Here is a 14,611-nt window from a genome sequence, read left to right as displayed (position 1 = left end):
TTTACCTATCACAGTATTTATAAAAATAAGAATTTTATTAACGAAACATATTTTAAATGAAAATTTTTCTGTAAAAATAATAAGTAACCAGTTAAAGGTAAATTAATACTGATTATCTTAATTAAATGTAAAGGTTTTGACTCAGATATTTTTAGAGATATTTTGCGATCGATTTTAAATTTAATTCTTTATAAATATTCCTGACATTTAGCAAAAAAGGCGGACGTCGATTACAATGAATCTGGACTAATTGTTGAATCTAAAATTCGTTGAACAATTTCAATTTTGTAAAAAGTTTATAACATACAACAATTCCCTAGACTTTAATGTATTTTTTCAATATTTCTACTTATTGTGTGTTCATAATAGAGAAAAAGAGTTATAAAACCGAATTTTCACATAAGTAAGCTTACAATATACTACAGTTTAGAGCTTAATGCTAAGAAAGTACAAATTAGGGCATTATATCTTTAAATTTAGTAGTATTTAATTAATAAAAAGTGGTCTTATATTAGTTTTTTTTCCTTAGAATCGCTTTTTATCGGTATAATAATCATTTAGTGTCGTCTTAAAAACGAAAGCGTCCGCGTGCGGCAGTTGTAAACGGTAAGTGGCGCGAAAACCTTCGAGTCCAATGCTTAGCCACTGCTTTTGAAAGCAGACATCAGAAAGCGGTAAACGTTGACTTTTCGAACAAGATCGGAGTAGTAGGCCTTCATTACCGACAATATTCTCTGTCCAAAGACACTTTCTTTTTTACTTCATTTATTCGAAATTTTCACACCGAGACCGAATCGCTCAGCTGAAAACACAAAGATAATCGATTGCAACTGTGAAAACGTTACTCGGCAGCAGATAATGAAAGAATGCAAACGAGCCGTAACGGCATTCGAACGTCGGAGGCGTAGCTCAAGTGATAGAGCGCTCCCGTTGCATGGGAGAGGTACCGAGATCGATACTCGGCGCCTCCATTTAACAGAACTTTTTTTTTTCCCCCTCTATGCTTCGTAACACCTGGAGACGTGGTACTAAAGTGCATCGCTGCTACCGACTTTATACTGACGGTGTACTCGCAGCCTGCTTCCGAAACGATAAGAGTTTCGTACATATATTTTGCCCAACCGAAAAGTTTTAAGGTTGCAAAACGGAATATTTTCCAGCCAGATGCATGGCAGAGTGAATCCTCGCTTGAATTTCAGACAGAATTATTTGCTAATTTCAGCAAAAATCTGAAAAGTATTTGGAGAATTCGTTCGTTCATACAAACGATATGATCGTGTGAGATCCCGGGGAGGTAAGAGGAAGTCGTGTCTCCCTTTCCGGCGACTCACTTGTCAAGGATGGCTGTTACGTTGACGGCGCGTTACGCGTCACGCGAGTGGAGGAGGAGGAACGATGGGGTCGACGATAAGGCGAAGCCGACAGTCAAGAATGACATCATTTTATAACAAAACAAGATTTATTAAAATCGAAACGAACAAAACTACACTTCTACCCTCATATACAAAAGGGGGCAAAGAGAGAGAGAGTTTACAAATATTTGTTCATACCTCTATAAATTCCGTAATACACGGAGTCCGGTGAACGTCCCGATAGGTAAATATTCACTCAGGAGTGATAATAATTTTCGGGATGACAGAGAGTGAGTTAATTGGACGGTGGCACGTAGAACCTTAGAAACTCGTAGACTGGACAATGGCAGTTAAAAACTTAGTAATTTAGGAACTTTCGGGTTCGGTCGATGGCGCAGTGCACTTCGTAATGGAGAGACGATCGGAGAGCCCTTAGGGGTGGAAGGAAGCGTATTTTATAGATTCTCGATGAGAAAATCGGTCACGTGATCGACAGTGGATTACAATTAGGGCCACAGGTGTTCCCGGGATTCAAAACAAACGACGAATTCGGACGCTAACTGTAAATTATCGTGCAAGTTGATCTACCTGCCGCGAGGGAACAATGGCTTATTGACAGTTAGGGAATGATTGTTGCCAGTCCAGGGTCAACATTTTCTCGGTTACGGAATTTTGTTGATTAAGCCGTTGTATAACAGGAGTGAAATAATTTAGAAATTTAGGTTCTTAACTTCCAGATTTCACATTCATTTAATGCTTTCTTTAAAATCATACTTAGTGTGATTTTAACAGATTAGATTGAGAAGCAAGGGGGTAGAAGTATGTTTAATTTTTTAGATTGATAAATTACTCTCTCTCGCAAACGATTAGGTCAATAGGTGACACCGTTGCGTCAATACATAAAATGGAGGTTGTTTACAAAATATATCCCGACGCGTGCTAGACGCGTGACAATATTTATTACTCGAGGTTAGGAGACGCGAGCGTTTGGAGTTTCTTGGAAGTAGTCGGTTCGGTGAGTGACGTCATCGTTGACCTAGGGTCGAGACTGCGGTTACATAAAATGTTAATTTAACGCGAGAGAGAGAGAGTAAAATAAAATTCAATATATATTTCTCGGTTAGTATAATATAAAATGTCCGTCAAAAAGGGTTAATCTACAGTTCTAGGATACGAACTAAATATTTGAATCCTTCGCGAAAAATCTACGAATATAGGTATAATTCAAATGTTAGTACCAGTGGCGTGCCGTGACATTCGATGATAGGGAAGCTATGTTTCTGTAAGAAGCCGACTTACAGGGGCAACCGATTATTTGCGCGTCAGGGCCCGTTCGTATTCGTTTCTTCGATAGGCTAGTAAAAACCATATACTTCTTTAAATGTATTTTTAATAGGTTATCTGACATAATTAATAAGAAAGTTCAATATAATTACCTCCGTTATTAGATTCAATAAATTCCCTATGGCCCCTAAATGCCAATTCTTGCTTTGAGAAAAAACATATAACATCTATTAATTTAGATATATCTATTAATCGTAATTATCTCGTTATAATTTTCAATATTTATTTTATATTGTCTACTAATGTTAAATTCTATCCGCTTTGATTTCCAAATTGCTTTAATTTTACGAAAGAATCGTCATTCGTCATAAATTTTATCATCAAAATGTCGAAATTTTTTTGTTGACGTATTTATATTTAATTTAGGCATTGGTCTTTTTCTTTTAATAATGTTTTCTTTTTTATTATATGGTCTTGAGCCAAAACTTTTTTAAAATAAATTTTTGAATCACTAGCCACGATATAAGGGCTAAAATTAAAATTATAAAAAAAACTTACTTGGTAAAACAAAATGTGTGATGAATATACATACCTAGTACAAAAAATTTTTCAATTGTACGAATATACTTTTAAAGAAACTTATAATTAAATATAACTTTGTGAAGAAACGTACATAAAAATAACAAAATATTCTTTACTTTTTAAATCTTAAAACAATCCACTTAGTGAAATAGCTCCCTACGAGTGGCTAATGAATGGAATCAGAGACTGTCCAGGTAGGTGTTTGCGTGCCAAATCCCGAGGGTGCCGATACCGTTCAATGTCAAATGCCTCTTTTGTCGCATCACTAGTACAGTATATATCAAAAGACGCGACAGGGTTGTTATAGATTTTAAACGTTTCTCACCATAGCTGTAAAAAATCTAAATATGTTAAACTTAACAGATTGTCAGTCGTTCGTTTTCTAACTAATTCGTTTTAGAGCCAAGTGTCCACAGAAATTTCCAAAATTTACAACTTTTCGGTCACTTTCGTTGAACTGGAAAAATTTCTGTCTTTATTACATCTAATATTATGAAGAGATCAGACCCCACTGTACTCGGCAAGAGATTGGTTCGGTTAAGCTTCTGTTTAAGTAAAATTTCGGCTCTTTCATCAGGATTTTATTTATGTTTCTAATTCCCTAATCGCTTAATTGTTTAACTACTTCTTAAGTAGAAATAAGTCGAAACCGGTTACTTTGTACTCGAATATCTGTAGTCTTGGGAAAGAAGTGGAAAGAAATTTTTATGACAACCGATACATAAATCGTAAATTTAAGGAAAATAAATTCTAGAGCTTTTTTTGTACCATTGTACGTCTCATTCATTAAATTTGGGTGTAAATGATGTTGCCAAAGTAACAGTTAATTTTTTAACACTGTACTAGAATTGTACTGTACACGTTTTTTCTCCATTCCCTTACAGATAAGACATACTATAATCGTAATATCACCGATTTAACATTGAAATCCGTAAGTAATATAAGATGAGAGAGCAGAATAAACGCAGAATAAATATATCAAATATTTTAATGGAGTTTTTTTAAACTCCTGTCAACTATACAGAACTATCATAAAAACGTGCCAGTAAATTCCTATCGGTTGGGTTAAGTTATAAATCTAGTCTAGGGTGGGCAACCTTTTTTATAACATAGGCCAGAATAAATTTTACGTTTTTTTTCCGCGGACCGTAGTAGTTAATTGACGCCTTCTTGTGACTTGTAATTTTTTTAGTCTGCAAATATGAAATAAATAAATAAAAAGTTTATTACTACATTTATTTCTCTTATCGTTATCGAAAATTACAAAGAATTGTAATTTAATAACCTATTAAAGATCTCGCGGGCCGGATAGAGACTTTTCGCGAGCCGTAGCTGGCCCGCGGGCCGGGGGTTGCCCGCCGTTAATCTAGTCTACTCATGATTCACATAATCGGGCGAGGGCGGCCGAACATCTAGCAGGAAGGCGGCTAATAGCCCACAACCGGTCCGGGATATAAAATTAGATGCTTAATGTGTGTGTTGCTTCTACCAGCTAAACCGGGTGAGGTTGGTGCTCTGTAAACCGCATGTGCCAATGCCTATATAATCTGGCTGATTGGAAACTGACTTGTTTTCGACACACCTACCGCCACCGAATTATTCGAATATACAATAGCAATCTTATCGTTTTTTTTCACATGTAGTATAGAAATTTGTAAAAGATACATAATGCAGTTATAATAAAATATTACTTTTAATTAATTCAAAGTAGGTTAAAATATGAAAATTTATATTTTATAAAATACAAGGGAAGGTCATTGGAAGGTGGAATCGTCGCTTCCATCGCTTCCAATGACGGCACGCCACTGGTTGGTTGAACTTGTTAGTAAATATGCATAAACATGTTCGTCGAATAATATCAAATGAAACATCAATTACTTATTGCAGTAAAACAATACAAAATGAGATAATCACATTATTGGCATCTTCTGTTCGTGATGATATTTTGGAACGTACCCGTAAAGCGAAATATTTTAGTATTATTTTAGATTGTACTTTTGATATTAGTCATAAGGAACAATTTTCATTTACGTTACGTTTTGTAGATATTGGTGACAGCGACTTAAAAATCAAGGAGCATTTTATTACCTACCAAGAAATTGAAGAATCAACAGGCCACTCATTATATGAGATAATAAAACAATTAATGAATGATTTTCAATTGAACTTAGATGATTGTAAAGGCCAAGGATATGACGACGGCTCTAACATGCTGGGAAAAAATAAAGGTGTTCAAGCTCGTATTTGTAAAGAATATCCTCGTGCTTTTTTTGTGCCATGTGGATGCCACTCCCTCAATTTAGTCATTGGGGATGCAGCTATATCTTGCACACAATCAACATCTTTTTTTGGTATTGTACAACGTTTATACACATTTTTTTCTGCTTCCGTAGGGCGATGGAAAATTTTAACCGACAATGTGCCTTTATCTTTAAAACCGTTATGCGAAACTCGCTGGGAAAGTCGAATTGATTGTATCAAACCTTTGAGATTCCAAATAACTGAAATACACGATGCACTTTTACAAGTACACGAAAATTCTAAAGATGCTGGTGCACGACACGAAGCATTTACGTTACCAGAACAAATATGCGAATATTCATTTCTAGTATTAATAGTTATTTGGTATGATCTGTTGTCCCACATAAACATTGTTAGTAAAGCCTTACAGGCCAATTCAATGGATTTAAATAATGCTGTTAATTTATTACAATCTTGTTCTAAATATCTTGAAAATTATCGTTCCAATGGTTTTGAAAAATGTTTGGTAGACGCGAGAGAGCTAGCTGAATTAGTAGGTACTGAACACTTTATACAAAAACGCATCCGCCGTATAAAGAGACAGCATGATTATGAAGCTATTGATGATGATGTTGTTGATGCGAAACAGCATTTCAAAATAAATGTATTCAACATATTAGTAGATCAAATTAAGTCTTTTTTCGTAGAACGTTTTGAACAAACCAATGATTTTTTGAATAATAGGGGATTTTTGTGTAATTTAAAAAATAATCTAAATAATGATGAATTACGCAAATGTTGCATGAATTTACATTTGCTTTTAAAAGACCAACAAAAATCTGATATTAATGGTACTGAATTAATGAATGAAATTATATCTTTCAAAAACCTAATTTCTGGAAATGTTAACAGTCCTTTAGAGATTCTCAATTTTATAAAAATTAACGACCTATATACAATTATGCCAAATTTGTGGACAACTTTAAAGATATTGCTAACAATTCCTGTAACCGTTGCAGCTTGCGAACGTAGTTTCAGTAAATTGAAACTTATTAAAACATATTTAAGATCAACGATGACAAATGAAAGATTAAATAGCTTGGCAATTTTGTCAATAGAAAAAGAAGTTGAAAAAAATATAAATATGACCGAAAACATACAAAAGTTTGCAGATTTAAAAGCTAGAAAAAAGTATTTTAAAATTATTTTTATGAAACATATTTATTTTATTTGTCATACATTTTATTTTATTTTTTTTAAGATTATAATCATTGTTTTTGTACTGCTTTGTATATAATGGGCTATAGCACCACTTCCGGTACGTATTGCAAAAAGTCATATCATAACTAGAGCTGCAAAAACTAAACAGAGAACCAACACTTTTATAAAATATTATAACCGACTAAAATTGTTAATTTTGGTTTTAAATTACGGTAAAATGCGATATAAATCCAGAAATAATATTAAATATTTTAATAAATTCCTAAATAAAAATTGTTTTTGGAACTAAATACATTTAATGTTGGTATAGTACGAAAATTTAGAAATGGTTTTTATTGCAGGACCATTGTGTGAAAGTTAAATATGCCGACAATGGTTTGAAGTAGCCAATATTGCCCCTCATAAATTGCAAGATATTCCATATACCTGAATCCTGTCAGGGTTGAATTAAGCATTTATTGTCATTCTTCGATTATGTACAGTACATATTGTTATTTACAACCATGTCATTTGTGATCATTTTATTGATCTTCAATTGGTAAAGCTAAAAGTAATAAAAAGCAATAAACACCATTTTTGAGTTTTCGAGTATGACAGTGGTAATCAGCATCTGCTGTCGCTGTCAATATTATGTCATTTAAAAATCATAATTCGTTGAAATAATTTATGTATGATGAAAATAATACAAAAATATGAAAAATTAGAAGTATTATATTTTAATAATATCTAATATAATAGCAAAATAGATGTGGGTAAGTTTTATGCATTTTTTTATAGTTTCAAATAATGCAATATTTTAAATAATAACAATTCCAAATGGCATTTACGCATGTATACCTGTATTCTAATATTGTAGAATATGTCGTAATAATTATTGTTAATATAACAAAATTATTACGATATTTAGTAAAGTTTATTTTATTGTGGATGTTGTTTCGATTCGTGGCGTATCCAATTGTACCAACTTAATTAGTGTGATAAAATGTCCCTAGCGTGAATTTCAAAAAAATAGATACACAACAAATATAAAGAATATTTATAGAATAATAAGTTTTAAAAAGTTTTCTTTTTTTAACTTATTATTCTATAACATGGAGCAGCAGTGATCAATATTGATGGCTTTACGATCCATTCTCTCCTGCGTCTTCCTATCGTTAGTACGAAATTTCGGTCTCTAAAAGAAGCTGCACTAAAATTCCAGATTGAGATGAAGTCGCTCAAATTCATCATCATCATGAAATGTCAATGATTGGTGCAAGAATGCTTTACATGATCGAGAAAAGATTGGGGGAGATAAACCCCGAGAAAGATGAGCCGTTTGGTGGATTCTTTGTCTATTTGTTTGATTTTCGTCAGCTTCCTCCTGTTAAAGATACTCCTGTCTACTCGAGTGTTTTTTACAATGTAATGTCCCAACAAGGTAGGGACCCTACTGAGACATTACATTACATTTGCATTTGATTCTTTTGAGAAGTTCATTGAACTTAGTAATTCTCATAGACAAAATAGCGCAGATAGTTCCTTCACAGATGTCTTACAACATCTAGCTTCGGGTGATTTCTCTGATACAGATCTGAACATTCTGACGACAAGAAATCGAGCCTATTTATCCAGAGATGAACTCGATCAGTTCCAAACGGCAGTAGAGCTATATCCAACAAACGAGCAAGTTAAACAAAGCAACGAAGACTACTTGCAGTCAACTGGATGCCCTCTTGCTTATATAGCGTCTGAAAACACTCCATATATTGCCCCGCCTTCGTCCAAAGATGACTCAGCTCTTGGTCTCTCCAAGTATTTGAATCTCTCAGTTAATGCCAGAATCATGCCGAGAGTCAACTTATGGGTGCAAGGAGGTCTCGTCAATGGTTCACTAGGAACTACAGTCAAACCTGTTTTTATGCGGTGGATAGGGACCGCATAAAAAATCGCACGAAACTTCACGAGTGGCTATAAAAAATAGTTTTCGCAACACAATTAAAAAATATTTTTTTTATGCGGTCAATAGGGACTGCATAAAAAAAGTCTCACATAGAAAATAACTCAAAACCGTTCAAAATAGAATTTATTGACAACAGATGTTAGCACTTGACTGCATCGTCTCGTCTATCGTGTTTTACATATTTGTGTCCAAGTGGTGTTTTGTTGACTTAAAAAATAAATTATTTCATTTTTCGCATATTCATGTAATAATATTACTATAATAAGTTCATTTATGCTATAATAAGTTTATTTAGCTATAATAAGTCAACGTGAGACATGACAAATCGCACGAGACTAGTCGCCAACTATACCGCAGAAATAAAAAATCGCACAAAAAAGACCGCATAAAAACAGGTTTGACTGTATTCGCTACATTATATATGCCCCTAATGCTCGCCCTCCAGCTCTTCCTCTGTTTATTTTAATGAAATTCATCTATGGTAATCTGTTTCCAATAATCCCCATAACACGCTTTTTGAACGATGGCAGTATATTGCGATATCGCAGACAGTTTCCCCTTACCTTAGCATACTCGATGACTATACATAAATTACAGGAATTAATTCTTCCAAAAAATCAAAATAGATATAGGGAAAAAAGAGACAGCTATCGGTCTTACCTATGTTACATTGAGTCGAGTGAAAAAAATAACTGACTCAGTATTTTTAAAAAGTTACAATAAAGATCGCTACGAGCCAATTTGTAAGTCCGAGGCCCATAATGATAGACAGAATTTCGTGAGACGTTGGCATAGCAATTAATTAATGGCTTATTCTGACCTTATATTTGTACCTTTAAATGATCCAATAGAAATCAAATATATTGTTGATAACGAATGATTATTTGTTTTTTTTCCCTCATAATCTAAAAAATAAAGGTGCGAGCAGCTTCGTTCCGACTACACGCTGATACAGCGTTACTTAACTAGTTTTAAGTAATTTTAATTTAATTATTTAAAAATTTCGCGGCACCCTTGTGGCGTACTTGTGGCACCCGCTTTGAGAACCACTGCCCTACCTGAACGTCACGAAACTAGCGGCATTTCGTGGTAAAAACCATAACTACGGCTACGTAATCGTTCTGTAATTAGACGCCAGTGATCCGTAGGTGGGTCGTCTATTAACAGATTTCCTAGTCCTCTACTTTCTAGGATGGCCATTATACGGTACTTCCAGCTTGTGAAACTGCTACCCGTAAACTTCGGTAACTGTCCATGTCTTATTTCAGCCATTCTATTCGTTATAACGGTTCGGTTTCTAAGATAGCAAATTTAGGCTTACCGTGGTTGATCGTTCAATCCGATTGCATCAACGTTGAAATTTACTTCCTGGGCCCATAACCCTTTGTTGCGTTATTCTCGCATGCTAGGATATCTGCATGCACAATTAGTCTAATTCTTTAATAACATAACAACTTTATTGTTAACTAGCAAACCCGGCCACACGTTGCTGTGGCTCAAAATGTATCTATTATGAAGGTATAACACTTCCCCACAGGGGGGGAATTTCGAAAAATCCCTTCTTATTGTACATTCTCTTGACGTACCCTATTAAGACGCAACCAAAAACGAAAAAACCGCATTTAAAATGGTATAATAGAAATAGAATAAAGTAGTATAATAGAAGCAGAGTTCTTCACGGTAAGCCATAATCCTGTCTCTTTCCGTCGCAGGGGGAATTTCGACATTTACATTATATGAAAACACGCACGTATTCAAATGCAACGTTGTGTCAAAATTTCAAAGCAATCAATGAAGAACTTTCAGAGATTTGAGATTAGGAACAAACTAACATTTACATTTTTATTTGTATCGATTACAAGTTCGGAAACGTGCACTGCGTATCTCGCTGTCCAATGTTCCCTCTAAGCTGCGCGGCCGCGCACTGTTCAAATTGTTGCCGTGCACGAGAATTTATGTGCCGCGCAGGCGAGCATGCACACTGATTTGAACTGTTGTTTACTTATTTCTCACTCTCTCTGCAACATGATTATTGCTACATATATTTCAACTAAATACAATAAATCATTGACAAAAGATAACATTTTATATGGAAGTATGTTTTAAAATAAATTTTAATCTCTACTTTATAATTAATTATTTTAATTTTTATAGAAAAAAAATAAGATTTAATATATATATATGCTCTGAAAAATTTTTTTGCTCAGAGAAGTATATGTTCCGCTCATCTACAAAAAAAATTAGAGGGAACATTGCCTGTGTTCACCCTGAAGGTTCAATCAAAATATTGGTGAAAAAAATTTTTGAAATCAGAGGAGTAGCTTCCGAGATTACCTCCTATATCCAAACATACAAACTTTACCTCTTTATAATATTAGTATAGATTATAACAATTTAGGTATTAATATGGAGTTATGATAATGAAATTCATTAAGATAAAAGCATGTTTTCAACAAACTTATCCATAAACGCTGTTCTGTAAATTCAAACAGAAAATTTCAAATTGAAAATTTCAGCAAATTCGAAATATTTAAATTTTGTGTTAAATCCACGTGTGCTAATAAATACCGAGTTCTGTGGATCAACAGAAAAGTTGTTTTTTTTATAGAATTACAAAACTGGAAGGTAATTACATCCAAGTATGAATATCGTAATGTTTTTTAATTGAAAATGTCAGGAAATTGAAAAAAAGATAAGAAAGTATTTGAATTTTAAACCAGTTTTACTTAAACCTTTTGATTATTATACATATATAAAAATTATAGGTTTCGAAGGAAAATTATTTCTAATTGTGAATATTGTAATGTTTTTTTAGGTCTATGTTTCGAATGAATTTCTCTAAACATATTGACATTCATACAGTTTTTCTCGGGTATGGATTCGAAGGTGTGCAATTAAGTTGTCCTTCCGTGAAAACTTCTGTTCACACTCATCACAAGTGTAAGGCTTTTCTCTTGTATGGGTCCGAAGGTGTTTATTTAAGTAATCCTTCCGTGAAAACTTTTGTTTACATTCATTACAAGTGTAAGGCTTTTCTCTTGTATGGGTCCGAAGGTGTGTAATTAAGTTATCCTTTTGTCTAAACTTCTGTTTACATTCATCACAAGTGTAAGGCTTTTCTCCTGTATGTGTCCGAAGGTGTTTATTTAAATTCGTTTTTTGTGTAAACGTCTGTTTACACTCCTCACAGGTGTAAGGCTTTTCTCCAGTGTGGGTGAAAAGATGTGTAATTAAGCTACCTTTTTGAGAAAACTTCTGTTTACACACGTCACAAGTGTAAGGCTTTTTCTCCAGTGTGGGTGCGAAGATGTGTAATTAAGTTTCCCCTTCGTGAAAATTTCTGTTTACATTCGTCACAAGTGTAAGGCTTTTCTCCAGTGTGGGTGCGAAGATGTTTAATTAAGCTTACTTTTACAGAAAACTTCCGTTTACACTCGTCACAAACGTAAGGCTTTTCTCCTGTATGTATTCTTTCATGGTTTTGCAAATTTCTTTTAGATGTGAGGTTCTTCTTACAGTGTTTACAGGAAAATTTCTTTCGGTTCCTTTTATCTGCAATTAAACAAATTGTTTTAAATAATATTTTATCTGTGTGTAATAAATTAATTTTCTTGAATAGAAACAATAAATAACTAGTAATAATATTTAACTAAAAATAAACATTTTTATATCGTAAAAGTAGATTTCTGCATCAAACCAAAAAACTAATTTTAGAAGATCATAAAGTTCGAGTATAAATATATCATATTACTAATACTTTCAATCACAGGTAATTAGAGACAACATATTAAAGTAAACAATTTCTGTAAAACATTTTAAAACTGTTTGTATATCTTCCTGCTTTTCCATTGATCCTTATTCCATGAAATAGGTCTCTCTCCTGCTTCTTCAATTATATTTTACTATGAAAAGCACCGATGTAAGTAAAACATTATCTAATATACAATTTGTTTCTATAATCTTGGAAAATATTTTCTTCTGAACTTTGTGTTTCATCCAATGAACAACTGAAAGTAATAACAACTCACATTAAAATAATTCTATAAAATTCAATTTAATTTGACTATTTTAACATTAGAATGTTTTATTCATAATCCTATTCACTTGTATTGTTAAATGTATAATTGTATAATATGTTAAATTCGAATAAAACAAGTATTGTATTTTTAAAAAATACTTCATAAAAGCGGAATTCACAACGTTCAAGCCTGTAAAATACAAATTATTAAAAGTGAATAATGGATTTCATTTTTGCAGGATTCAATTTCGTTCTTCTCCTTTTTTAGTTTCTGTTTTCTGTATTTTCAAGATGAAAATCAGCTAAATAAAAAAAATAAAACAATCTTAAATATCAGACAAATTCATATTCAAAGTATTTAGTATAGTGATTAAAATTTCTATTCTCTACGCTAAATCTTTTAATATATATAAATTCCCTTCTTTAATTATTTGATATTAACAGAGTACACATTTAGTAACATTACAATACATTTTTCGGAAATCTTCTCTGGTATTCGAATTTTAACTATGATTACATTAATTAATTAAAGATGCTTTTATTAAATTTTATCACTTAGTTCATTAAAAATATCAACGAGTTTCTTAACTTACCCGGCAACAAGCTTACATTTTAGGGTAGGGATGAATTTCATACAAAATACAGTATGTCAATGGGAATAACGAGTAAAATCATTATTAATTTAGACTCTACCGAAGATATGGCACCCGACCCTCGTTTGTCTGTTCACCCCCTCGACCTTTAACTACCAAAATTGAATAGCATCAATGCCCCTAATACAGAAATTTTCTAGAAAAAGCGAAGGAGTTATCATGCTTCAAAAAAAGGTGAACAAAATAGTGCCTTTCACACACCCACACGAACGTCCATATACACAGAAAAATTCCTCCAAACTTTTTTCTCAATTTCTTGACGTTATATGGTTACGAGTTCAAAAAACTAAAAATCTCGAAAGCTCATTTTTTCACTGATCGCAATAGTTCCCCTCGGTTATAGGCTCATATGACAACCAGGACAGTGATTATTACCGGTAACTTCTTAAAACCCTCAACAAAACTTACAATGGAACGAACTGACTCAGTCTTTCAAATGATAGAATACTGGAACTTGTTACATAGAAATTTTCAAGAAATAACTAACAAGAATAAATTTAAGTCAAACATAAGAAAAACCCTCTCGGTCAGATCTTCAAAGTAAGAACGTTCTAACCGAAGACAAGAAAGAAAAAAAACCAACAATTCTGCTGATCAAGGACTTTTTCCCGCATAATCAATTCTAACAATGATAATTGATATACACCAAAAAGAAAAGAGGGAAGAAGGGCGAAGTAAATTTTCCGAAAGGTTTTTGACTACAACGGATCACTTGTGCCTTTTCTGTTTTAATGCAGGAAATTACTTTCTTCGCTTTTCTTTTTGTTAATTTTCTAATGTTTGGTTTGTTTTGTATTTTTGTGGCACTTGAAAAAAGCCGAATGACCACAGCGTCTTTTGAGATTAATCTCAAACCTCATTACATTTTAAATATGGATTAAAATCAACATGTAACAACGTACTACGTATCTATGTACAACGTAGATAATTCGATAAATAACTAATAATTTTACTCTGCTTTTAAATAGCCTAATCTCTTTCGTGTTTTAAGCAAAAAATTGAGTTATATATATTTATCTGAAGACAAAAGACATTATTTGTTGCATCTGACTAATATTTATCATCATAATATATATCATATTAGTAATAATTTAATAGATAATGTATATAAAATTTTAACCCAAACATTAAGAATAAATACAGTAGAGCGTCGTTAATCGGAACGTCGGTAATCGAAATGGCCGGAAATCGGAACTATTTTCAGTCGGACTGTGTCGTGCTGAATCGAACGTTTTTGATACTAGATTTACTTCTAAAGTATAATTTTCATGTTTTTTATATTCTTCAATATATTTATTTTGTTTGTACATGTGAGGTT

At 32.9% G+C, this 14,611-nt stretch overlaps 1 protein-coding gene and 1 pseudogene across 1 annotated transcript; one reads left to right on the top strand and one right to left on the bottom strand.

Moving 5' to 3' along the window:
• The first annotated feature begins 5,049 nt into the window (after positions 1-5,049).
• On the top strand, positions 5,050-10,002 carry LOC136968735 (52 kDa repressor of the inhibitor of the protein kinase-like). The gene is made up of 2 exons (XM_067262763.1): positions 5,050-6,650; positions 9,891-10,002. The coding sequence occupies exons 1-2, from the start codon at positions 5,050-5,052 to the stop codon at positions 10,000-10,002; spliced, it is 1,713 nt and encodes a 570-aa protein (XP_067118864.1).
• Positions 10,003-11,303: 1,301 nt separating this feature from the next.
• On the bottom strand, positions 11,304-12,271 carry LOC136968734 (gastrula zinc finger protein XlCGF57.1-like; annotated as a pseudogene).
• Between the last annotated feature and the right edge of the window lie 2,340 nt (positions 12,272-14,611).

The sequence above is a fragment of the Centruroides vittatus genome, unplaced genomic scaffold, assembly GCF_030686945.1.
Source record: "Centruroides vittatus isolate TY-2023 unplaced genomic scaffold, ASM3068694v2 contig_1514, whole genome shotgun sequence".
Taxonomy (NCBI): Eukaryota; Metazoa; Arthropoda; class Arachnida; order Scorpiones; family Buthidae; genus Centruroides; species Centruroides vittatus.
The sequence above is the reverse complement of the archived record's forward strand: the minus strand, read 5'-3'. Positions and strand labels throughout refer to the sequence as shown.